This window comes from Ochotona curzoniae, unplaced genomic scaffold (genome assembly GCF_017591425.1).
Source record: "Ochotona curzoniae isolate NIBS_2020 unplaced genomic scaffold, NIBS_Ocur_1.0 scaffold_4505, whole genome shotgun sequence".
Lineage (NCBI taxonomy): Eukaryota > Metazoa > Chordata > Mammalia > Lagomorpha > Ochotonidae > Ochotona > Ochotona curzoniae.
The window spans coordinates 23,455,502-23,481,342 of record NW_024467118.1 but is presented as its reverse complement, the minus strand read 5'-3'; the positions used below and the strand labels follow the sequence as shown (position 1 = coordinate 23,481,342).

General features: G+C 42.7%; 1 protein-coding gene across 2 annotated transcripts in view; it reads left to right on the top strand.

Annotated features, from left to right (window-relative positions):
• The window catches only part of RFC1 (replication factor C subunit 1), a 67,314-nt gene that overhangs the window by 26,255 nt on the left and 15,218 nt on the right, over positions 1–25,841 (top strand). Inside the window, exons 5-15 of one of the 2 annotated variants that reach the window (XM_040966249.1) lie at positions 4,317–4,549; positions 5,403–5,480; positions 7,650–7,727; positions 10,426–10,513; positions 11,595–11,872; positions 14,898–15,005; positions 18,352–18,531; positions 19,960–20,064; positions 22,610–23,018; positions 24,315–24,317; positions 25,058–25,167. In XM_040966249.1, the coding sequence (XP_040822183.1) occupies positions 4,317–4,549; positions 5,403–5,480; positions 7,650–7,727; positions 10,426–10,513; positions 11,595–11,872; positions 14,898–15,005; positions 18,352–18,531; positions 19,960–20,064; positions 22,610–23,018; positions 24,315–24,317; positions 25,058–25,167 (1,670 nt within the window). The remainder of the gene's footprint in view (positions 1–4,316; positions 4,550–5,402; positions 5,481–7,649; positions 7,728–10,425; positions 10,514–11,594; positions 11,873–14,897; positions 15,006–18,351; positions 18,532–19,959; positions 20,065–22,609; positions 23,019–24,314; positions 24,318–25,057; positions 25,168–25,841) is intronic. The other variant, XM_040966248.1, reaches the window with a different exon arrangement.

Below are 25,841 nucleotides of genomic sequence, written 5' to 3'. Positions count from 1 at the left end.
TTCCTCCTTTATTAAACTGGGTGTAAGTGATGTTACTGGTTTTTTTTTTTTCCTTCAAATGTATTTTGCAAAATTTTTATTAACTTACTAAATAGAATAATTTGTTATTTGCTACTGGTTTGGTTATGCTATAGCTTAACTGGGTCTAAAAAAGACCAACTGTCAACTATAAAGAATTATTTGGGTTTTTGTTATGTCATAAATCATTATGTTATTATTTTAGAGAAAAGGAAAGGAGTTTCAGATTGTTTCTCAGTGGTCCTCTAGCACTGTTTGGGGTGACCCACAAGGCTGTTTATTGGAATGGAGTGGGGTGATGTCGCTTTGACTTTGCAGAGCTGTGAATCTGACTTGTTTTCATGTTTGGCAAAGGGGCAGCAAAGATCTGATAGGGAGGGAGAGCAGATGTGTGAGGACCTGTTGGCACAGTTGATGCAGAGTCTGTGAAGTAGCAAGGCTTTGATGTGCATTGGTAAGATTTATATGTGGATTTTTAATTTACGCTTGAAGGTAGGTTAAATATGGTTGGAGATAAGTACATTAATGCTTTTGGTAAAATCTGTGCTTCTAGGTTAAGAATAAAACCTTGCTTAGTGTAATCAAGGACGGGAGTGTAATAGGAGGTCACTGATGTCAGTGAAAATAGGAGCAAGCCATTAGTACCTTGGTTTACATGCATCAGGCAGTACAGGAAATTGACCAGGGATGGAGTTGGCACCACATTAATCAAGTGCCCACTTGGTCTAGTTGGTTGTGGTTGACAGTGTAGAGCTATCTAATACATGCATGATTTCTTGGAGGTCTTGTGGAATGTTGAAATGCTGAGATTGGAAATCACAAAACTGCAGTTGCTGGGGTGGGGGTGGGAATTATATAGTGGGCAAAAAGTGAGGAAGTGATTGGCCATAGGGTCTGGGAACGATGATGAAAACTTAAGTTTACAAATGCGTTTGCTCTCCTGCCTACTTGCCTTTCCCTGAGTACTGCTGTCATACACACTCTATTGTGCTCGTGCTGCCATCGTCCCCATTCCAGCTGCTGGCAGGATTAGCTACCCGGATCTCATCAGTGAGGATGAGATAGTGAGATTGTGGGCAGGCTGTGTGTGGAGGTCCTGAGGGGCACAGGAGCAGAAGGATGGCGATAACATCGACGAATTGCTCCTCCATGGAAATGTTCCCACCAAAGACCCCAAAGGTAGAAGTAATGAAGCATGGTGATCCTGGTATTGATAACTTGATAATGTTGTGAACCAAAACTTTCAGGAAAACAGCTCCACACACACACACAAAAAAATACTCCAAACCCTAAGAAATACACTGAATCAGTAAAAGGCAGACTAGGAGAACAGAGCTCTTTTATGACAGGGGCTGTGCAACAGGTAAGCACATCCTTGGCACTTCCCGACAGGGCCAGTTCTTCATTGACGAACACAGGAATCCACATGTCATGGTTGCCCGGTTGAACTGCTAGGATGATAGTGTGACTCCAGCTGGGATTTTCTTTAAGGATAGTTTAGGAATGGGAACTTTAGTAAATTTGGCCTTGATTATGGATCTGTCACTGTCATAACCAGCCAGCCTTCCACCTTGAACCAGGATTCGCCACAAAGGAGACTTGTGTCATCTTGGGCTCTTTGTTTTGGCTGTGCTTTTTGTGGAGTGAAGGCATTGTTGTTTGAGGGAAAAACCTGTCCTGTAGGTTGTCTAAAGATGGAATGCATTGAGCTTCTCATTTGAGGCAATGGCGCTTGTGTTCCACACGGCTGAGCTAAATCTGTGCTAAGTGCTTCTGGAGAAGCTTAAGCCTGGGTGCTGAGCACTGCTGCCGGGCACAGGCTGCTTACAGATAGCGGCTACAGTGGCAGATTCTAGGGCTGAACAATAAAAAACAAGAGCCAAAAGTTAACTTTTTTTTTAAAGATTTATTTTATTTTTATTGGAAAGGTGGATATACAGAGAGGAGATACAGAGAGGAAGATCTTCCATCCGATGATTCACTCCCCAAGTGGCCGCAACGGCCGATGCTATGCCGATCCGAAGCCAGGAGCCTCTTCCGGGTCTCCCACGTGGGTGCAGGCTCCCAAAGCCTTGGGCTGTCCTCGACTGCTTTCCCAGGCCACAGGCAGGGAGCTGGAAGGGAAGCGGGGCTGCCAGGATTAGAACCGGCACCCATATGGAATCCCGGGCTTACAAGGCGAGGACCTTAACCACTGCGCCATCGTGCTGGGCCCCAAAAGTTAACTTTTGAGTTTCAGCAGGAGAGACCATGCTATGCCCATAGCAGTGCCAGCACTTAACGTGGAGCCTTGCATGTTATATCTCCTACAATGAATGTAGCTAACTCTGGAAGAGATTCCCCAAGGAATGAAGAGACTGATTCAGTTAGAAAGAATGCGTTATTTGTCTGCAGCAGCATTCCTTCCAGCTGGTGAAATTCCAGGAGGTTAGAATGGATTAAAGCCTCATTTGCCTGAAGAAGCAAAAATCGTTAATGCCTGCAAGGATAGGAAGCACAGTGCACACAATGATATGGAGATTTGTGATCTGTATAGAATTGTGCTTGGCTTAGAGTTCAGGATGCCACAAATGGCGTTGAAGCATGACACAGAGTCTGGAAAATTTAATGAGGACTTCTCATGTTGAACTATATCTAATCATGGAACAATTGCAGAAAGCACAGTGCCATGTGGAAAGTGAACATGATCTTCAGGGAGAGCCAGGCCTTGAAAGAAAACAAAGTGGCTGTGTGTAGGAATGTAAGACTTCAAAATGCAGTTAATGATCATGAAAGTCAGCCAGCTGTTGGGGATTACATATAATTGTGATGTGTGTCAGTCTATGTAATCTGTGTGTACACTACACCTTCTGATGGTGGAGCTAGAAATTGAAGACTTTTGGAGGGTCTTGGTCTTTTAATGGACTTGCTTGCACATCTTGTTCAGCTGAAACGTATTACTGCGAAGTTGACTCTGTGTTATGGGTCTATGTAAAAATACTCAAACCTCCCCAGTAGATCAAAAGATGTCCTCATTACATCTGCATTTGTGAAAGATAAAATTTCTCGAGATCTTGGCTCTTTAGGTGACTGCATATGCAATAGTAACCCATTTTCTTTCTTGATGAATTAGATTTATTTATTTGATAGAGAGTGGGAGAGACAGAGGGAGAGGTCTTCTGTCTGTGGTTCACTCCCCAAATGGCTTTAGTGGTGGCTGGCACTGGACCAGCTTGAGGAACTCTATTCGTCTCCCAAATGGATGACAGGGGCGCAAGTACTTGGGTCGTCTTCCACTTTCCCTAGACACATGAGCACAGAGCTGGATCAGCAGTCGGGCAGCTGGATGAGATAATGGCTTTGCAGGTGTGGGCTTTACATGCTGTGCCATCATCCTGCCCCTTTGTTGTGGTTTATGTGATTTAAGCTTGTCAGAAGACTTAATGCTGCTCAGCATAGCATTTCATATGACCATAGTTACAAATCTGCATGTACATAGTTACCGATGTCAGCAACAGACTATTTGCTTATTGCCGTTTTCCTTTTTAAAAGATTAAATAAGTTTTATTTATTAAAAATAAATAATATAAAATAAATATAAATAAAATTTTAAAAAGATTTATTTTGTATTTATTGAAGGAATTATAGCGAAAGAGGGGAGGAGATAGAGCTTCCATCAGCCATTTCATTGCCCACATAGCCATAACAGCTGGGGTTGTACTAGGCTGAAGCCAGAAGTCTAAAACTTCTTTGGGGTCTTCTATGTAGTGGCAGACGCCCAAGTACTTGGGCCATTGTCTGCTGCTTTCCCAGGTGGATTAGCAGAAGTGGAGCAGCTGGTTCTCAAACTGGCTCCCATATAGGTGCTGGCATCCTGGGTGGCACCAACTGCTATGTCACAACGTCAACCATGCCCTACTTATTTATGAATATTATTCATCTGCTACAACTGTCATACCTTTGTGACTGCCATTTGCATATTTGAGTGTTTATACTTACAGAATTATTACTATACACTTTTTGTGTACATGGCCTGAGTGTATATAACTCTGAAATCTCTTTTAAATGTGTAAACAAATGTCTTTGAAGAGTTAAAAACATTTTTTTCCAACATTATGTTTCCAGGATTTTAGAATACAGGGATTTCAGAATTTCCACATTTGGATTATGGTGTTTAGGCTTATGACCCAACTACTGAGCTTGGGAGATAGGAAGTAAAAATGTTATTATCAACTCCGAACAAACTCTTGTATGCTTCTTTTAAAATGGGAGAATAGTTTCAAGCAATTAATGATATAAACATTTTTTTTCCACCTAAGATGAGGATGATGACTTTGTGTGTAAGAAGGCAGGCTCCAAGTCTAAAGAGAATGGAAGAGCTACACACAGTTACCTTGGGTCATCCAACCTGAAAAAGAATGAAGAGAACATCAAGACCAAAAACAAGCCTCTGTCGCCCATCAAGCTGACTCCCACATCAGTGCTTGATTATTTTGGGACTGGAAGTGTCCAGAGATCTGATAAGAAGATGGTGGCGAGCAAAAAAAAAGAAGTGAGCGTTTTATATATAATCGAGAATGTTCAGGATTTGTTCTCATTCACTGTTACTAATAAAGGCAGAAATTAGGATTTTACAAAAATGTTTTATTAGATGAAAATGCTTTTCCTGTGATTATGGTTAAGCTTTGTTGCCTTGATTAAAAAAATAAGGAAATTAGAGTATTACACATTTAATTATTTATACTTAGAAATGGGAAAACATTGTTCATACTGCTAAGAAAAAAATTATAATTCTTAGAATTTAAATTGAATTTTCAGAATACAAACTCATTTTACTGTTTACCTCAGCAGACAAAATTAGACAATAATAGTGTTCCCAAATAAGATTGCATGTGTATCTCTTACGTAGAGTATATCTAAGCCATTCTTCTGACCTTTTCTTGTTTGGCTGATAATTTGGTCCATATTTTTCTGGTCTTTCAGGAAGCATTCAGATAAATTATAGTGTGAGTGATCTCCTGAGTTAGATAAAGCATGCTGCAAAAGGGCGTGCTTGGTTTCCTCAGTGCTTCCATAGGACAGTGTCATCACTCTTACAGAGTTTGCCAGTGTTCTGTACTACTTATCAAGGCAAACGTTATCTATGGGTTTGTGTGTGTGTGTGTGTGTTTTATACTTCTCTTGACATATCAATAGAAGATAGGACCATCTAACTCTAGGATATTAACTCCTTAGAACATCGGGTCACATAGTAGCCATAAGTTTGACCTGATGGCTGATGTGAACTATTACTGATAATGTTTGTTGTCCACTGGTATATTCAGTCAGCTTTAATCAAGAAAAAGTGCCTTATTTTTTTAACTGAAGATTTATGCTGTTCTTGCTTGATTTTCTATGAAATACAGCCTTCACAAAACACAGACGATTCCAGATTAAATGATGAAGCCATTGCCAGGCAATTGCAACTTGATGAAGATGCTGAGGTATGGACAGTTTGTTTGAATAGCATTTTTAAGATTTATTTATTTTATTGCAAAGTCAGATATGTATATATATAGAGAAGAGAGAGACAGAGAGAAATACCTTCCGTCCGATGATTCACTCCCCAAATGATTGCAACGGCTAGTGCTGCGCCAATCCGAAGCCAGGGGCCAGGAGCTTTTCCGGAACTCCCATGCAAGTGCAGCGTCCCAAGGCTTTAGGCCGACCTCCACTGCTTTCCCAGGCCACAAGCAGGGAGCTGGATGGGAAGTGAAGCTGCCGGGATTAGAACCGGTGCCCATATGGGATCCCGGTGCATTGAAGGTGAGGACTTTAGCTGCTAGGGCACTATACCAGGTCCCTGGTGTAGTTTTTAATTGAGCCTCATTGGAAGTTAAAGGCAAGAAAGTTGTTAAAATATGTAAGAATCTAAATTTCACAAAAGATAAATGATGAAATGCAGGGATAATTTTTTACTTAAAGATTTATTTTTAGAATTTATTGAATGTATGTTTAAACAAATTTAATTTACTCATATCTTTTTTCATCTTGAACAATCTCATCCATTGTTACAGTTTTAGTTACCACTTGTGTACTGATGGCTCCACTTCAGGGCTCTTCCTCATGTTGTAAACCTGCATATTTATTCAAGTACCTAGCACGGCTGTAGGTGTTAAGTATACTACAGTTAGAAAGTTAATAGAAAGGTGATTATACTAAGCTTTATGAAGAGAGGTTGAAAGGTGGTTTAGGAGTGATATGTGGGGTAACGAGTGATTAATTTTATGTGGAGGTGTTAGGAAGTTCCTCTGAGGAGGTGATTCTGGGGCACAAGATGGAGTGACACTGAGCCATGGTGCCAGAACCTGGAGGGGCAGTAGGTAAAATCAGCTCAAGGTGAAAATTTGCTCTCTGAGGGCCAGAGATGAGTGTGAGTGGTTGAGAAGGAGAGTGGTGTGAGATCGTTTTGGAGCAATGGCCAGCTGCAAATCCTCTAGGTCTTTGATACCTGCTCAAAGAACTGTGTGTTGGTGAAGTTTGAATTTTAGTTCTGTGAGATGGCGAGTGATTTAGAGTTTTGAATAGAGAAGTAACATGACTGGATGATTGTTTGAAGAAAATTATTCTGATGTTTGTGGTGCTGCTGAACCATGATGGGCAAAACCGTACAGCTGACCAGTGTTGAGGCTGCAGGGAAGGTGAGAAAAGATGTTGGGTGGTCCCAGTTGGGTGGTGAGAAGAGGTCTCATCTAAAATCGCTTTGGAAATGCAGCCTTCAAGTTGTTGATAGGCTGTAGATAAGGAGGCTTGAGCGGCTGAGCAGAAACATAGGCAGCAGAAGCAATTTGATACAGAAAGTGAAGAGTTCAGCTTTTGGCTTGTTAACCTTGAGATGTCTGATAGGCTTCCTGGTGGAGATGCAGGGTACATGGCTGGATGGAGGAGTGTGGCGCTCCAGGGAGAGGTGGAAGCTGAAGGCATGCGTTTGGGAATGCTGGCATTTGAATGACATTTAATGGCACTTTAACAGGATGAGATCAGGGAGAAAAAAAGAAAAGGAGACAAGGGTCTGAGGATTGAGCTCTAGGATGTTACTGATGTTTAGACACCAGGAGGCTTAAGGTCCTGCAAGGAGCCTACGAAGACATGGTAGGGAAGTAGGGAGCTCAGGCGAGCTGGGCACTGTGTGGAAATCAGAAAAGGAAGGTGTTCTCATCCTTCACAGGCTTAGGGCGATGTCCTGCAGCCCACGTGTCACCTTCCAGACTACATCTGCAACTGCTGGCTGTGTGTTTTTGTGCCTTCCAGTTACCCTGCTTGGCTGCAGCTCATTTCAGAGACATTCTAGAGTTTAAAATATATAGAAATAGTTGAATTTTATTAGGACCATTAAAGAAAACTTGACTTCATATTTTATAAGAAATGCAATTTAAAAATGTTGCATTTCTATATTGTTCCTGGAAGGTTAGAAATGTACATATAGTTTAAAATGTAATTTGGCTCAGTGAAATTTCACTGTGATATTTACTTGACTGTTAAGTGGGAAAATGTTACGGTTATTTTCTGGGAAATGTTTTTCCATGTTCCCCTAAGTATTTGAACCTGACATTTAAAGACTTTTTGTTTACATAAGGAACAAAAACAACTCATTGTGTTGACACTTTTTACAGCTGGAGAGGCAATTGCATGAAGATGAAGAATTTGCCAGAACGTTAGCCATGTTGGATGAAGAACCCAGAGTCAAAAAGGTGGCACTTGTTGGGCTGTTCACACTCTGAGAGTATCATCCAAATTCGTGTCTTTCTCCTTACCTGTGTCTTCCAGTCTCTGGAAATGCCACCATGAGTAACTCCCAGAAAGAAGCTACGTTATTTTAATTTCTGAAAATGGTCTTAGATGACTCATTAAGAAATTTAATTCTTTCTGTCTGAAAGCTGACAAAACCAAAGGAAGCAGATTCGTTCTTCACGAAAGAATGAACTAGCCCTGGCCCTTACCTGGAGTCACGGCAATGCTTATGTGCTTGTTTGGAGAATGGTACTCAGAAAAATTCTTGCATATACGAGTTGAGTAATTGCTGTCTTTTCAGGAAGCTAACTTTAAGAGCTATGTTATTAGAGTGATCTCTAATAATGAACAGATTTTTGGACTCCAGTAAATTAGCTTTCTTGCTGAAGAATCACATTCTCGTAATATAATTGTCAATATCAGTTCCTACTTTAAAAGGTTTTACTTCTCTCTTTTAAAGATTATAAATTTAGATACTGTATGAGCATGCAGTTATGAAACAGTAGGGAGTGATGGGACTTTATTATTGAAAAAAAATTATTCCATCTAAAGATAATCAAATTATAACTCAGTTTTTTTTTTAAAACATAAGTTTTTTTATTTGAAAGAAATATTGGAGAGAGAAAGATCTTTCACTGCCTAAATGAAATGGCCAGGCTATGCTAGGCCAAAGCCAGGAGCCAGGAACTCCAGCTGGGTCTCCTACATGGGTGGCAGGGCCCAAGCATTTGGGCTATTTTCTGCTGTCTTCCCAAATGCATTAGCAGGGAACTAGATCATAAGCAGAGCAGCTGGGCCTGACTTGATAGCCTAGTGGCTAAATTCTTGCCTTGCACACCCTGGGATCCCATATGGATGTCGGTTGGTATCCTGACTGTTCCACTTCCCATCCAGTTCCCTGCCTGTGGCCTGGGAGAGTAGTAAAGGATGGCCTGAAGCCTTGGGACCCTGCACCTGCGTGGGAGACTCAAAGGAAGCTCCTGGTTCCTGATTTTGAATTGGCCCAGTACTGGCCATTGCAACCACTTGGGGAGTGAACCAGTGGATGGAAAATCTTTCTCTCTGTCTCTTCTTCTCTCTGTATATCTGCCCTTCCAACAGAAAAATAAATAAATGCAGAGCAGTGCTGAAACTGCTAACCATATGGGATGCTGACATCATAGGCTAGTGGTTTAATGTGCTATGCCACAATGGTAGCCTCCAAATTGTAATTATTTTAAAAATTGTGGCCTGCGTTTCAATTTGTATCTTCTGTTTTTGTTTGATTGTTTAAACATTTATTTGAAGGACAGAGAAGGAGATGCAGAGAGGTCTTCTGTCTGTAGACTCCCGTTCCCTACCAAATGCCTGCAAGAGCTGGGGATGGTCTAGGCAGAAATTGGGATCCCAAAACTCAAGCCAGGGCTCTCACAGGGCTACAGAGCTGGAGCCTTCGTGCGTTGCCTCTCAGGCAGTGCTTTGGCTAAAAGCAGACACAGAGTCAGTTTCCGAGCCAGGCACTAAGATGTGGGACAGAGGCATTGATGTCTTTGCAGCAGCTCTGATGTTCCCCTTGACCTCTCTAGGAGAGGCAGTTCTCAGGAAACCATGTGGGGAATATTATTTTTCCATTTTGGAAAGAGTACTGTCTTGTTTTTCTTTTTAGCTTTAGTTTGTTTTCATTTCAGTCTTTGGAGATTTTGGTTTTTTATTATGTAATGCTAACAGTTTGAAAATTGAGATAAACAGAATTAATGTCTCCAAATTTGTGAGGTAGGATGAATTAGGATCTTTTTTTTTAAAAGATTTATTTTTATTATTTTTTTTTATTGGAAAGGCAGATACACAGAGAGGAGAGACAGAGAGGAAGATCTTCCGTCCGATGATTCACTCCCCAAGTGAGCGCAACAGCCAATACTATGCTGATCCGAAGCCAGGAGCCTCTTCCGGGTCTCCCATGCGGGTGCAGGGTCCCAAACCTTTGGGCATCCTCGACTGCTTTCCCAGGCCACAGGCAGGGAGCTGGAAGGGAAGCGGGGCTGCCGGGATAGAACCGGCGCTCATACGGGATCCCGGGCGTGCAAGGCGAGGACCTTAACCACTTGTGCCACCGCGCCGTGCCCGAATTAGGATCGTTTTGAATAATTTATTTGAAAGGCAGAATTTGAGAGAGAGAGATTTTTCATCTGCTGGTTCACTACCTAAATGGTTTCAGTGGCCAGGCTTGGGCCATGTTGAAACTGGGAGAAGTTTCATCCTGGTCTCCCATGTGGGTGCCAAAGGCCCAAGTACTTGGGCAGTCATCTGCTTTCCAAAAAGGAGTATTGGCAGGGAGCTGAATTGGAAGTGTAGCAGCTGGGACTGAAACCGGCACCCATACGGGATGCCAACATTGCAGGTGTTGGCTTTACTCACTGTATCACAGCTCTGGCTCTTGGGATACTTTTTATAAATGTTTGTTTATACCCTTTTATCTATTTGTTCATCTGTAAAGAGCGTAATAAGACACATATGTTTGTCCTGGAAATTCCCTGTGTGAATGCATGACAGATGATCATTATTGTCCTACTTGATAGAAGGCAATCTTAAAATTAAAACTTTCATTGATTTAGCAACAGATTTTTATGGTAATAGTTTTTCTTTTATTAGTCATGTTTGACATTTTAAAAATTTGTTTAGGTTCAAAAGGACACAGACGAGGGAGAAATGTTTTCATCTGTTCAGACCAATTTAAGTAAAGCAGAAAAACATAACCAACCTCATAAAGGTAATTCTAGCACAAAATCAAGATTGAGCATTTCTTTGTACTGAAGAAAAATCATGATAACCTTGTTAAAACATTCTGTACAATAATTACATTGTTAGACGTTATGTCATAGCTATTAGAGTATGTTCTTTGAAAAACTATTTGGATATGAACTATTTTGAGAGATGCAGTATATAGCTCTTAGCTTCTTGTTACCTTTACATTTAGGGCAAATTGTGAAAATTCAGTATTTGAGGATGAAGAGCTGTATGTTTTGAGCTTCTCTCAGTAGAGATAATTCAATAGAATTGACTTATTTTGGATCAGGTTATTGGACGAATTCCTACCAATTGTAGGTTTCATGTGTTGGTTCTGATATTGCATAGTTGGCCAGTATGGATGGCTTTGATCTTACAAGTCAGTTTGTGGCTATGTTATCTTCCGGTCTTGACAGCTCAGGAGTTTGGGTTCTCATTTACGGATTATTGTCTTTAACTTTAGAGGAAGGCGCTCCCCTCTGCTCTCACTCCCCACTCTGCTTACAGTGGTTAGGGCTGGGCTGACATTTGAAACTGGGAGCCAGGAACTCTATTCAGGTCTCCCTTGTGATTGGCAGGGCCCCAGTTATTGGAGCCTTCTACACTGGCTCCCAGGGCCTGTTTTAACAGGATGGTTGAGTCAGGAGCCAGTGCCAGAAATTGAACCCAGGTTCTCCAGTGTAGGAAGTGGGGATCTTAACTGCCAGATGTGTTAGCCCGAAACACAGGATTTTTATGTGACGTATTCTAGTTAGTATGTTTTTAGTGTACAAATTTCAGAATATGTGTTTGGAATGTACATGTTATTTGGTTTAGCTTAGGCTATCAAAAGATGAGTTTATATGAGAACATCTAGACCAATCTCTTAATTTGAACAAGGCAAGGAAGTAGCCTGCAAATGTTTCATTAAAAAAAATGTATAAAGAACTAAGGTAAAACAAATGTTTTCAAATCATCATATCCTGTCGTGCACTAAGATTACTGTACTGAAAAATGAAAGACTGGTTGCTATCCTTTTCCAAAAATAACAGTCATGTCTTTTCTTTTTTTCTTGGTAAAAACAGAACAACTTTCAGATGGGAGAAACAGCTGCAGTCCTAAGAAGCAGACAAAGTGCAGTGGTCCAGAGGAAGCCCTGCGGCCTCCCAAGCCCGCAGCCCTCCGAGCAGAGGCGTCCTCTTCTCCGAAGGCCAGTGCTAAGCTATCCGCGATGAAAATGAGAGAGCAGAGTTGCAGTAAGGAAACACAGCCTCTGGCCTCAAAAAGAAAAGAGAACACTGTGGAAGTGAAAAGAGAGACAAACACTCCTAAGAAAGCCAAAAGTTCTCCAGCTAAGAAAGAGGTAGGCATTTTATAATATGTATTTATTTTAGGGCTGTGAATTTGTGTTTGTGATTTTGATCATTTTTACTTTTTAGAAAAGTTGATGTCTTTGTTTGAAAGATAGTATGAAGGAGGGAAGAAAGGCAAGAAGGAGGGAGAGATGCTGTTCGTCTCCTGGGTCACTCCCCAAATGGTCCCAACAACCAGGAGTAAGCCAGTTCAAAGCCAGGAGCCAAGAACTCCACCCTGCTCTCCTGTATGAGTGACAAGGGCCCAAGTACTTCACCATCTTCCACTGCCTTCCTTGGTGCATTAGCAGGAAGCTGGATTGGAAGTAGAGGAGTGGGGCATTAAACAGGCGCTCTGAAGTGGGACGGGCATTATACCACAATGCTAGCCACTCAGGTTTTATTTCTAAGTCATTGTAACAGTACCTTTTTTTTTTTTTAATTTATTTATATGTTTGAAAGATAGAGTTACAGAGAGATCTTCCATCTGCTGGTTGACTCCCCAAATGGCCTCAGTGGCCAGGCTGAAGCCAGGAGTCAGGAACTTCCTTCAGGTCTTGTATGTGGGTAGCAGGGGCCCCAGCTTGGGCCATATTCTGGTGCAGTTTTTTTTTTGTTGTTGTTGTTAATTTTAGGTGTTGTTACATTGTTGATCAGGGTGGGAAGGATCCAGGGTTAGGGAAAAGTGGGTGTGATCATTGTTTCTGAATTTTCTCTTTTTTCTTCCTGTTTCTGGGGGAAACGGGGAGATAAGGGGAGAAGCCACAACTAGCCCCCAACCAGCTCAGCAACCAGGGATGAAAAGGCCAGCCAGTATCAGCCAGGTCCTGATGTGGCGCACACTCCAAGGGTTCTGCCTAGGTGGATGTGACAGTTCTGCAATGCTGTCGACTCCATGGAGGAGGAAATCCTTCCAATGTGCATTGGTTGACACAGTTCACCCACATATTTGCTGTCATAGTTTGGCTGGGATAGTTGTCCAATTTGTTCTGTTTTCTTTCTTGTGCTGTGGTACCCAGTGAGCTGCCATATTCTCCATGTGCATCTGGCTCGTCCCAGCTGCTGTGGCCATCTAAGGGGAGAACCAGCAAGTAGAAGACTCTCTCTCTCGCTCTGCCTTTCACATAAATAAGTCTTAAGAAAACCAAAAATACTAAAGTCAAATATTTCACAAGGTTATTAAAAAGAGTTCATAAAACAACCTGTGACATAAAAGTTATCAGCTGTTGTTGTTAAAATAATTGTTACTGAAATTTGTCCTGAATTTACACCTTTTTGCTCTTAACAGTGTTGTAATGCTGAAACTGTTTTTCATAGAAAAAAATGAAATAATGAATGCTTTATGGAAATTTTGTTTTCAGATTTATTTGAGAAGCTAGCAGTTTCTTCCATCTTCCAGTCTTCAGTTTGGAACCACTTTAGATTTGTAATGAGAAGCGACTATTTGTTCTTGCCTATTAGGCACTTAGCATTAGAGGCAAATATTGTCTATTTTAACTGCTCATCACCATTAATTTCTAGTGCAGAACCATGAAATGCTGATGATTCAAAATGTTTTGTTTGTGGACATTGCTCATAAATATGCTTAAAGGGACAATTAACTTTTTGGTCTCAGATTTTTCTTCACTGAATACTTACTTGGTGGACAAATGTTTTTCTTCCAGCCCAATAAGCATATTTAGTTTACAAAGGCTGCCTATTTTTATGAAACGAGGGAATTTTTAAATGATGCCATTATTTTCCACTGTACTTTTCAAAGTTGGAATAGGAATAGCTCAGAGAACTTAAGTGGTTTTGGTGACAGTGGAGCTTATTTCATGGATTCAGTAGATCTTAGATAACTTTGACTTTAGCAGGGGTGTGCTTCAGAGTTACTTTGTGAATAATTTATGATTCAGATTTTTTCCCCCATAGAAAAATGAATTAGGTTGTCTTGTGAAACTTTCTTCCTTAAGATGTGGTCTCCGAGGGCCTGGGGTCTGAGCAGCTGTATTTGGATTAGCTCATCACCCAGTATGGACGTACTGTGCTATGTGGAATACATTGTTACAGGCCAGGGGTGGATCCGTTTAGCTTTCCATAGTGGCTTGGTTAACTCATAACATAGCCAAACTAGCTTAACTATTTTGTTGGTTAACTGTTTATTTTAAAGCAGCAGGATTTTGTTTATTCCTAAAAGATATTTGGGCTTGCTGGCAAGTTAAAATTCAGAAGTTAAAAATAAGGTAAGATAGGAAGTAGAAAAGCAACAGACTCTTGTATTGGTTCTTAAATCAGAATTACGTTATATATAAATATTAGCTTTCACGTGTGAGAGAAAGCTTATAGTATTTGTCTTTCTGTGTTTGGTTGATTTCACTCAGCAAAATGATCTCCAGTCCGTTTAAATCAGAATTCTCTTGAACCCCTCTTCTGCCAGTCTGTCTATTCTGGCCATATTCCACCTGTCTGAATCAGGTGCTTGGATATGGGATGTATCTGAGATACCCTAGGATAGGAACAATAGGAGATAGATTCAGAGGAGAGAGAAAATCTTGCAGGGCATAGTGGCGGGGTTGTGTGCGTGTGCCCCAGAGTTGACTGACCCTGCTGGAGCTGCCTGTGTAACGGGAACTTGTGCGTCTCCCACTGTGGTGCTTGTCTGCCTAGGGATAAGGGGGCATTTGGGAGCAGCAAGGTCATAGGACCAACTTGGGAAATCTTTTATGATCAAATATCCTTGAGGAAACATTTATTCTTTAAAATATGGATAGATCATGGAATAGAATTGAAGATGCATACAAGTGTCTGGAAGAAAACTTTTTCCCTAGTTCTTTGCTTCGAGCTGACCCTAATGTTTTGCTCTTAACCTGTTCTGGGGGATGTGTCTTTAGGGAGTGGACAGTTTTGAGAAGATTGGATGAAGTGGTGCGTATAAGTCAGGCATACTTAAGGAGGAGTACATGATCGTTAATGACTTTTTAATTTCTAGACTTACAGAATTATTAAGATTTGTGTGCATTTTGTGTGACCTTTTCTAATCTTCTTTTCCAAAAGTCTTTAAGTCCTGAAGATTCCGAAAAGAAACGCACTAACTATCAAGCTTATCGAAGCTACTTAAATCGGGAAGGTCCCAAAGCCCTGGGCTCCAAGGAGATCCCCAAGGTAAGAGTGCTGAGAGGCTGCTGTGGTGCAAGGGCCTGCCCTGTGGTACCAGTTCTGTGCTCAGTGGCAGAGAATTAATACAGATCAATGAGGGAAGCCTCGCCTGTTGGCTCCTGGAGTTTGGGGTGTTTATTCATATTTTAAGCCAATGCTTGATTTTTTTTTTTAATTCGAAATTCAGATTTACAGAGAGGAGAGACAGAGAAAGATCTTCCTTGCACTGATTCACTTCCCAAGTGGCCACAACGGCTGGAACTGAGCTGATCTTGAAGCCAGGAGCCAGTAGCGTCTTCTGGGTCTCCTGTGTGGGTGCAGGGTGCCAAGGCTTTTGACCATCCTCCATTGCTTTACCAGTTCACAAGCAGGGAGCTGGAAGGGAAGTGGAGCAGCCAGGACATGAACCAGCACCCATATGGATCCTGGTGTGTGCAGGGCGAGGATTTAGCTACTAGGCCACCGCATCGAGCCCTGCTGCCTGAATCTTGAAAAAGTTTTCCTTTAAATAGCAAGTCACTCTGGAGGGGCTGCACTTTGAGAATATAATGTGAGAAGGCTAAGGCTGTTCTGTTCACCTAGGTGCTTGATGGCACTTAGAGTTTAAGGAAGGAAACATTAAATCAATTGTTATTCAGTTGAAATTGTCACATGAACCTTGAGGAGAAAGCCTAAGATGGCTTCAGGGCAGCAGAAACTTCTGGCTATTGATGGGCAGGCGGAGTAAGTGACATTTACATGGAGCCTAGAAGAGTGAAAGGGGGTTTCTGTGGTAAAGACAGTGATGTGGGCAGAGGGCCCGGAGTGTGTCGTATCCCTGAGCTGGGAAGGAGTGTGGCTGTTGTGTTGAGGCACTGGGAGAAAGTGATACAGTTGGGGCATGGTGACCATGAGATGAGGGTGACTGAAGGTGGCAATGAGCTGCATGTTGAGGGACCTGCCTAAGAAAAGGAGCTTTAACAGGGGAGAATAACATGATTAGATCTGCATTTTGGAGCGATCGCTCTGCCTGTTGAGTGTGGAGGGCAGCGGCAGGGACAGGCATGCAGGTTTGTAGAGCTGTGAGCAAGGGTAGGAACTTGCGTCGAGGGCAAGTGCTGAAAAGTGAAGTGATTTTATCGGAGGCCTTAACTCTTCAGGACCTGGTGATGATTGGCGACAGGAAAGGTGGGTGCGTGTCGGGGATTATCTTTGCACCTGAGTGAAGGCTGACGCAGTAGGAGGCAGAGCCGTCTGGGGAGCTGGCGAGTTCATTGTTGGCCATGCTCTGCTTCAGGCAAGGTATGTGAGGTGCCTCGTGGCTGCTGAGCAGACTGCAGCTCGGGTCCCACACACTTGGATAATTCTTGAAGGAGTCAGTACCACCTGGCAGCTCCCCCTTGAGGTGATGAGGACACAAGCCAGAGGGCTACGGAGAGGCAGTAGGCACAGAGGAGAAAAAGCTGATAAAGCTGGTGTTTGGGAAGCAGAGCAGGGGGACTGCATTGGTTATCCTGACTGAGTGGGGAGTGTGTCATGTTGTGAGGATCTTAGGAATGAGGTCACCAGCAGTTGTCTGTTGTGCTTAGAACTGTGAGCAGTGGCCCCTTGTGACCTTGGCAGCAGCAGTCAACAAAATGGTGGAGAATGAGCCTAATGGAAGTGGGTTGAATTGTGTGCAGAGATAAAATGGAGACAGCGTAAGTAGATAATATTTTTGGTAAGTTTGATTGTGAAGAGGAGAACAGAGAATTGTATCTAGGCATGGAAGATGAGATTTAGGGGGAAAAATGCATTTTAAAATAGTAGTTTTTTTTAAATTTATTTTTTATTGGAAAGTCAGAATTACAGAACGAAGGAGAGACAAAAGATCTGCTGTCCACTGATTTACTCCCAAAGTGGTCACCAGCAGTTGGAGCTGAGCTTATCCGAAGCTAGGAACCAGGAGCCTAGAGCCTCTTCCGGGTCTCCCAAGCAGGTGCAGGATCCCAAGGCTTTGGGTTCCTGGTGTGTGCAAGGTGAGGAATTTAGCTGCAAGGCTATGATGCCAGGCCCAATAGTAGATATTTAAAATAATACTTTTGCTCGTGAGACAGATCCCAGCACAAATGGAAAGAATGAAGTTAATACTAGAAGGAGGAGCATGATCAAATGCAGTATGAGAGTTCTGAGGATATCCATGTGCGTTTATTTTTCATTTTGCTTGATATGTGTGGCTACATAGGGAGGTTGCTAGCTCTGTTCATAATGAGAGGGTGAGGATGGTGTAGCTGGTGAGTGGAGTGCAGGAAGCAGTGGCCCTCAAAGGACCAGTGTCCAGAGGGCAGAGCTCAGGAGATAATGTTGGAGAAGAGGCTGGAAGTGTTGGATGGTTGCCCCTGCTGGAATGGGAGCTGTGGAGCTGCTGTCATGAAGGGTTTGCTGGGGCTGCTAGAAGTCCAGAGTTTGGCTAGGTGAGACTGAGAGCCATAGTGCATGAGACTTTAGGAGGTGATAGGTGATTGAGGTGTGGGGGACCTAGAGGCTTACATGTGGAATTTTCCAGGAGGGTCTAAATGTTTGTGGTGTTAGAGGCGATAGCTTGAAGGGACATTGAAATGTTGTTAGTCAAACTGTTTTTGCAGATTCATGGTATTTCTTTTTCTGTTGCAAGAAAATTTTTTTTCCTGAATAGAGGAAGATTGAACACATATTGGGATAACCTTTGAGTATTATTTTGTTGTTTTCAAGCCTCTTTTAAATCAGTTGATTTCAGTTCTCTAGTCAAAGAATGATAATCTGGAATGTCATACATAATTCTCATTTTACTTGGTTGTGCAGTTTTATTGACTGTAATTACTCTGACGTTATGCGTAGTTACGGGTAAGGGTCAGACTATTTCCCGTCTGACTGTCTTTGCAGTGTCTCTTTTATTATCTGAGTTACTTCTTCTAGGTTGGATCTTGTGTTAGGTTACTGGCAGGTTGTTAGATTTGTCATCAGCATAGAGGACAAGTGCTCAAGCTTATTAATAGCTTTTTATATTCAAAACTTTCCCTATTTAGGAACAGTAGGGATTTCTGTAGGAAAATTAGTAATGCAAATTAGTAATATCAATAAAAAAGCATAACAGAAAGCAGTATGAGTAATTTTACTAAGCTTTGTTATCTCTAGTGGATATGTTTCCTTTGCTAAGTAAATTCAGTGTTAGCTGCCTGCAAGTCTTTGAGGATTTGTTTTCAGGTCATTGCTGTAAATTTCCAGCAGCAGTTTTTTCATACTGAAGTTATTCATGATGTCACAAGAGAAGAATCAACTTACTGCCGTTTTGATGCCAGATTTGTCCTTGAATGCCTCTGTCATTTCCTCTCTGTTTGAACAATTTGATTTTCAGGGAGCTGACAATTGCTTGGAAGGGCTTACGTTTGTAATCACAGGAGTGCTGGAGTCCATTGAACGGGACGAGGCCAAATCTCTGATTGAACGTTACGGAGGGAAAGTGACCGGAAATGTCAGCAAGAAAACCAACTACCTCGTCATGGGTCGTGACAGCGGACAGTCAAAGAGCGACAAGGTGGGTTCCTCGTGCTCTCCGCATGGGCTGTGCTCGCTTGCCTCTGCAGCCCCCCGTACACCAAGTGAAGGGAAAAAGCAGTGTTTTTGCTTGCTATGGAAGTGTTTTTGCCTCAGACCTCAGGAGTTTGATTTTCTAACTGAAGCACAGTTCCTGACTTGCTTAATGTCTTCTAGTTGAATTCTTTTTATGACAATGAAACAGCTGCAGTTTTCATTTAGTCTTAGGTATTCCTATATGTGCCATGGCATACCCATCTGCATTTGTTTTTCATTGAGAGTTTGTCTCAGTCCGTGTTTTATTTCTATAACAGAAGACCTGAGGTGAGTGGCCTGAGGAGAGGTTTACTTAGTTGAGAGGTTTGGGTGCTGGAAGTCCAGTGAGGCACCACCGTGAGCTCTGTGGTGGCTGGCAGTATGCACACAGCAGGGACGATCACATTCGAGAGTGGGCTGCTGGGTTGGGCCAGGCACAGGCTTCTGGAACTAGCTGTGCTGGTGAGAACGTACCAAGGGCCCGAGAGCCACTCCTTCACCGCTTTGAGAGAGAGCAGAGCCCTGTTGACCTTTTGATCTCTTGCACTGGGCCCCAGAAGGCCACAGGCTGCCTCCTAGAACCCCCACCCAGAAGGAGCAAGTTCCCAACATCAAACTAAATCCAAACCATAGCAGTACTCTTAGGGAAAGAGGCAAGTGTATCAGGTAGGGTTCTGTTTAACTCCAGGTAATAGACTACCCAAGTCATTTTGGTTTAAACTAACAGCTGCTTTATTTTCCTCATCCAGCAAGAAATGCCCATGCTGGGAATGGTCCGCAGCTCAGTAATGAAGCCAAGCCAGGCGAGTTCCTGCTGTCGCCTCACTCACCTTTAGTGTGCTGAGTCTGGGCTCTCACATGGTCTTGTGGTTGCCTGTTAGCTGGAGCTCTAGGCATTCAAGTCTGCACTCAGGCAGGAGTGAGAGAGCAGCGGCAGGATGTCATAATAGCCATGACTGGCAGCCCAGGAGTTTTTTTTCAGCAATACCTTTTGAGGAAGTGCACCTCACTGACTGGAGCTGTCACCTGGCATTCAGGGCTGATGGGTGATTGGGAGAATCAATGTCTTTCTGATGATCTCACACCAGTTCTAGTACATCATCTCTGGGAGACAGACGCAGTGGAGTGGTGCCGGCAGGGAGTCAAGCATGGGAGGAGTGTGAGGAGCTGAATTTAGGCCCTGGTTAGTGGCTTTGTCCTTTCAATGGAGGAAAGATGACACCATCCAGAGAAGTAGAGATGTGATACTTCAGTGGCCCATCTGCCACTCCCAGGGAATGTGTCTGTCATTTTAATAATGATTCTGTTCAGTGAATGTGGCTTGTTCTTTTTTGTCTATTGAAAGGAATGGGTGATTTGTAGCGTTGATGGTTTGCATTTTTTTGTTCAACAGGCAGCAGCCTTAGGGACAAAAATTATTGATGAAGATGGCCTATTGGATCTGATTCGAACTATGCCAGGCAAGAAGTCCAAGTATGAAATAGCAGTTGAAGCTGAGGTTTGTGAAAAATGAAATTGGTTTAATTAAGTTCCTGTAAAGAAACTTCCCTATTTCACACATACTTTCCAAAGTATTTCATACTTTGGATTTAGCCAGTTGGCTAAAAGATGAACATCCCATTCTATCACAGTGAGCTGATTTTACATGTCTTCTAGGGATGAAGGCCTCTGCTTCATGATATGTTGTTTGATATATGACTTTTCCTTGTCAAAGGAATGTGGAGAGAAAGTTGGAGGAGAGAGTGGATTCCCATATATTTGTTATTTACTGAACCAGTCATCTGTATTCTTTCATTGACTTTATGCAAAGGTTATTGCTTAGGAGTTCTTTAAAGCATGTATTATAAATATCAGCATGATAGACTATTTTAAAATTCTTTATATATTTATTTGCAAGGTAGAGTTAGAGAGAGAGAGAGTGAGAGAAAGGAGTGGCACAAAAAGATCTTCCATCTGCTGATTTACTCCATAAATGGCCACTGTGGTTGAGGCTGTGCCTGGCTGAAACCAGGAACCTGAGCCTTCTTCAACCCACATGGGTGCTGAGACCCAAACACTTAAACCATCCTCCACTGCTTTACTAGGCTGTAAAGAGAGAAATGGGTAGGAAATAGAGAGGTAGGTCTCAAACTCACACCCATATAGGATGCTGGCATTACAGGGGCCATTTAACTTACTATTACCACAACACTGGCCCTGATAAATTCATTTTAAAATTAGCAGTATTTCGAACTTTTTCAATTGAGGCAGAAAAAGCTTGCATTAGTTTTGGCCCAAAAGGAAAATATATTGGCTCACACAGCTCAGTTGTAGGAGGGGTTTTTGTGCTCCATTAGATCCAGGGCTACAGTGCTTTCAGGACACTTTCGTCTTTTGTCTCTGTTTCTTCCAGTAATAGCCTCATTCATTCCCACCATATATCTGTTGTTTTCAGATGCAGGACTCAAGAGAGAGTCAGCATCTCAAGATTCATTTGTCTAACTCTGCCACCCAGGAAGCAAGAGGTGTAGGTAGTTCATGCCAGTTAGGAAAAATCTGGAGAATGATTTGGATATGTAACAATAGTCCAGTTGCAACAGGAATTGTTAAACTGTGTGTTATTCATTTCCCCCTGTTGACGTTTTTCTGGTTCAGGGTTCCACACTGCGCTGAGTGTGTTCTTTGTCTCCTCCACTGTCTTCAGTCTTGGTTTTCTGTGACCTTAATGCTGTTGATGAGTACTGGCCAGCTGTTCTGTAGCCTGTCTTCGTTGGTTCTGTTGTTGGTTTTCCCATGAGTTTATTGAGGGTGTTCGATTTTGGTGAGAATACCACAGCAGTGATGCTGTGTCCTTCTCATTGTATCACACCCTATGCACATGGTGTTGTGTGTCTGCTGGGTTTCTCTACTAGTTAAACTGAATTCCCCCTTGAAATTGAGAACTGTTTTGATAGCTTTTTTTTTTTAAGATTTATGTATTTTTATTGGAAAGACACATATACAGAAAGAAGGAATTACAGAAAGATCTTCTATCTGTTGGTTCACCCCCCAAGTGACCTCATTGGCCAGAGCTGAGATGGTCCAAAACCAGGAACCTGGAGCCTTTTTTAGGTCCTCCACATGGGTACAGGGTCCCAAGGCTTTGAGCCATCCTCCTCTGCTTTCCCAGGCCACAAGCAGGGAGCTGGATGGGGAGTGGAAGAGCTGGGATGCGAACCATACCAATATGGGATCCTGGCAAGTGTAAAGAGAGAAATTAGCCCCTAGTCTATCGCTCTGGACCCGGTAGACACTTTTAAGACTGTGCTAATGTATAGTTTCTCTTAAAGTATTCATAGGTGAATCGTAGCAGCCATCGCTGCAGGGACATTGACTTGGAAAGTTGAGATATTACTTGTATTCTGTAAGATTCACCTTTCTAACTTATGAAAGCCCATGGTTTTCAGTATATTCACAAGAACATGCAGCTATTCCTCCTACCTGATTTCTGAATCTGCATCCCCCAGAAAAGAAGCTGCTGTTTTTCTGGCAGGCAGTCCTCTGCTTTCCACCTCTGTGCATTTGTCTGTTTTGGACGTTGTATGTAAATGGAATCAGGCAGCGTGTCCTTCCATCTGGCTGCTTTGACTTTGCATGATATTTTAAAGGTTCACCCGTGTTGTAGTGGGCATCATTTTTAATATTCTCTTGTGTGGAGGAGATACCAGCTTTGGTTTTTCTGTTCATCAGTCAATGGACTTTGGGGTTGCTTCCATTTTTTGTCTTTAATATGAAAGATAATGTGCCATTTGGAGATACTGACTTTTAAATCGTCAAGGAACTTTGAAACAATCTCTTTGTTAGCCCTTTACTCTGCCTTTTCAAACTAAAATTTCCTACCTAGAAAAAAAATTTACTGTCATTTTTAATAAACTTTATGAAGTCTGAAAGATGGTGATTGCCACACCCTGCAGTGTCTGTTGTGAAAAAACCAAACCTGATTGGGCAACTCGCTTAACTGTCTCAGCATGCTGGGATAGACATTTTGTCTCATTCCATTTTGCCTCACCTTTTTACTTTTTAAGATGAAGAGAGAAAAGTCCAAATTGGAGAGAACACCTCGAAAAAATAGCCAAGGGAAAAGAAAAAGCAGTCCAACTCGGAAGGAGTCAGAATCCAAGAAGAGCAGACTGACTCCCCAGAAGGGCAGCTCTGTGGAATCACCCAACAAGGAAGCAGAGGAACCAAGTGTGCTGCACAGAAGCCTGGACTTCCAGGAGCAGGTGACTGAGGAGCTCCCTGAGCACAGCAGCCCCGGGAATGTGGCCGACGGCAGCCGGGAAAGTAAACTGGATCATTTGCTCTGGGTCGATAAGTATAAGCCAACCTCACTCAGGACCATAATTGGGCAGCAAGGTGACCAGAGCTGTGCCAACAAACTCCTCCGCTGGCTCCGAAACTGGCACAAGAGTTCTCCTGAAGAGAAAAAAAATGGTGATTGTGCAGTTTAATCCATTTGTGTGTATGTGTGTGTCTCTGTGTGAATGAATATATAACTGCTTAGTTGCACATACGTGCAAAAATTTAATATTGGTTCATTTCATCTGCCAGTAAGCATTTATTGAAGAGCAGTCTTTGAGCCAGGTATGTTGTGAACAAAACACTGTGAAGGGTGGGGACATTTGAGCCCATTAGGTATATTTTGCCAGCTACTGTCTCGGGATTAAGTACAGGGTGCCGTGGGGAAGGAAGTGTGTGCACAGCAGTGAGCATGTGAATTCATGTCCTTGGAGGAAGAGCTTAACTATAACTGGGAACTCAGCTAGGATACAGCTAAAGGAAGGGAAAATTGGGTATTGGGGGTTGAGGGAGTAGGGAGAGGAAGTCCCTGACATGTGCTTTGAAGACAGGTCAGAGCAAGACTTCTGAGAGTGAGTGCGTGCCAGGTGCTCTGGGGCAAGGATGTGCCAGTATTCAAGGCCACCTAAAACCCCACTAGCTCCTCTGGTTTGCTCTTGTCAAGCTTGATAGGCCTTTGGTTCTACAGAAGTTTCCATGCTTGTTTACCATGTACAGGTCATGGCTGTGAAAAGGCAGGCTAGTTAGTGCCCAAAGTAGTTTTGAACCTGAGGATTCAGCTTGCGAATGTTAGTGTTTCCTTAAAAGCTGCAGCTCAGCCGGGCGGATTATGTGTCAGGAATGAGAAAGCAAGTGAATCTCCTCTGTGTCCCTGGCCTGGTTATTAATGTCTGGGGAGGGGAGGAGAGGGTTGCTTGATGTTGCAGACACTGCCCATTTATTGATAACAGGTCCTGTAATTGTATGGTACAGAGTTCAGTTAGACTTGAATCCCTGCCTTCGTTTCTTAAGCTACATCAAGTCTACCTTAAAGGGAGGTGGGAGTTGTGTTTCGAGTGTCTGGAGAAGAGTTTAAATCTCCAGAAGAGCTGTCATCCCTTTCCCGAGGGCTGTGTGCAGTCAGTTTGACCAGGGCTCTCAGTTATTGAGTTGGTGCAGGGCACCCTTGTGCCTGGCACTCACGTGATCAGAGAGCAGCTGTTCTACTCTGAGCCGTGTGAAGTAGTTGTAGACACAACATTTTCAGTTTATTATTCTTTCTTGTAGTCATTATGTTTGTTGACACACACACACACAGATTTTAAAGATTTATTTAATTTTACTTTGTCAGAGTTATAGAGAGGGAAAGACAGATCTTTGATTTGCTGCTTTAGTCTCCCAAGTGGCTGCAATGACCAGAACTGGGCCTAGAGGATTTCCAGGTCTCCCAAGCAGGTGCAGGAGTCCAAGGCTTTGGGCTCTCTGCTGCTTTCCCAATCTGTTAGCATGGAGCTGGATTGGAAGTGGAGCATTTGGGACTAGAACCAGCACCCCAATGCCATGAGGCTGACCCCATTGATATATTTTTAAACATATTTCACTTATATGAATGGCAGAGAAATGGTGAAAGAAATAGAGATAGAAACAGAGAAGCAGAGAATCTTCCATTTACTGGTTCACCTAGATGGCTGAAACTGCCAGAGCTGGGCTAAGCTGAAGCCAGGAGCCTGGAACTCCACTTTCCCTGTTAGGATCCTCATTTTACAAAGGAGGAGAAGGGTTAAGTCTTGGTGGAAGCACTCCCAGAGGTGAAGGCAGGATCATGCAGCGTGCTCCTTGGCCCCGCGTGCTCCTTGGCCCAGAGTGCTCCTTGTCCCTGTGTGCTCTTTGGCTTGTGATTTTCTAGAAAAGAAATTCATCCATCTCCTCTCCCTCCCTTTCCAAGTCCCTAATTACAGTTTCAGATCAGATTTTTACAAATTTTTTTTTTAAATAAATTTTGGGTCCAGGTGAGGTAAGGAGAATAATTTCATTAAGCACGCAGGAAACTCTTGTCTATGATTTGTAGAGAGCATTCTGCAAATTTAGGATGAGATTGGAGAACTAATCTTGGAGTCAAGTTTGTGACCATTGCTGCCGTTTGAACTCTTGATAGTGATTTCGGTTCACACTTCAGACTTCTGTTTTCCTTGCAGCTAAGTTTGGTAAATTTGCTGGTAAAGATGATGGCTCCAGTTTTAAAGCAGCATTGCTCTCAGGCCCCCCTGGTGTTGGCAAAACCACCACAGCTTCTCTGGTGTGTCAGGTGAGTGCTGTGTCCTGGAGTGGTGTGCAGCAATAAATGCATGTATGTGTGTGAGAATTTGAATGTGCTATATACAGACTTTTCTGAGAAGAAACCTTTAGAATTTGCCGGTGTTGGTTGTGATTTTCATCCCTTTTAAGATCCTGATTGTTAAAATCTAGTAACTTTCCCAATATGTGTAATGACCCCTAACAGATGCCTGAAGCAAGATTAGTACAGAAGTATGTGTCTGCTTGTGTGTACTTTGTCCTTTACATCCTGTGACGTTGCCACAGAGCACTGGGTTTCATCTGTCCTGGTGCCATCACTACCTGGGGCCACTATTAAGTAAGATAAGGGTTGCTTGCTCTGTGATGTTGGAATAGACTGCTACCAAGTGACTAATCGGCAGGTAGCGTATAGAGCATGGATGTGCGGGACAAAGGGGTGATTCATGTGCTTGGTGGCATTGAGAGCAGAACAAGGCTTCCTCACACTACCCAGGATGCTGTGCAGTTTCCATGTCGTGTTTTGGAGCATGGTTGACCACAAATTTAACCAAAACCTTGGAATGTGACACTGCGGGTAAGGGGAACCTAGTGAACCATTCTATGTTCTGAGCACTTGGATGCGTTATTTTAGAGAGAGAAACAGGCTAGCAACTCTAGCCTGAAATTCCAAAAGCCAAACTTTAA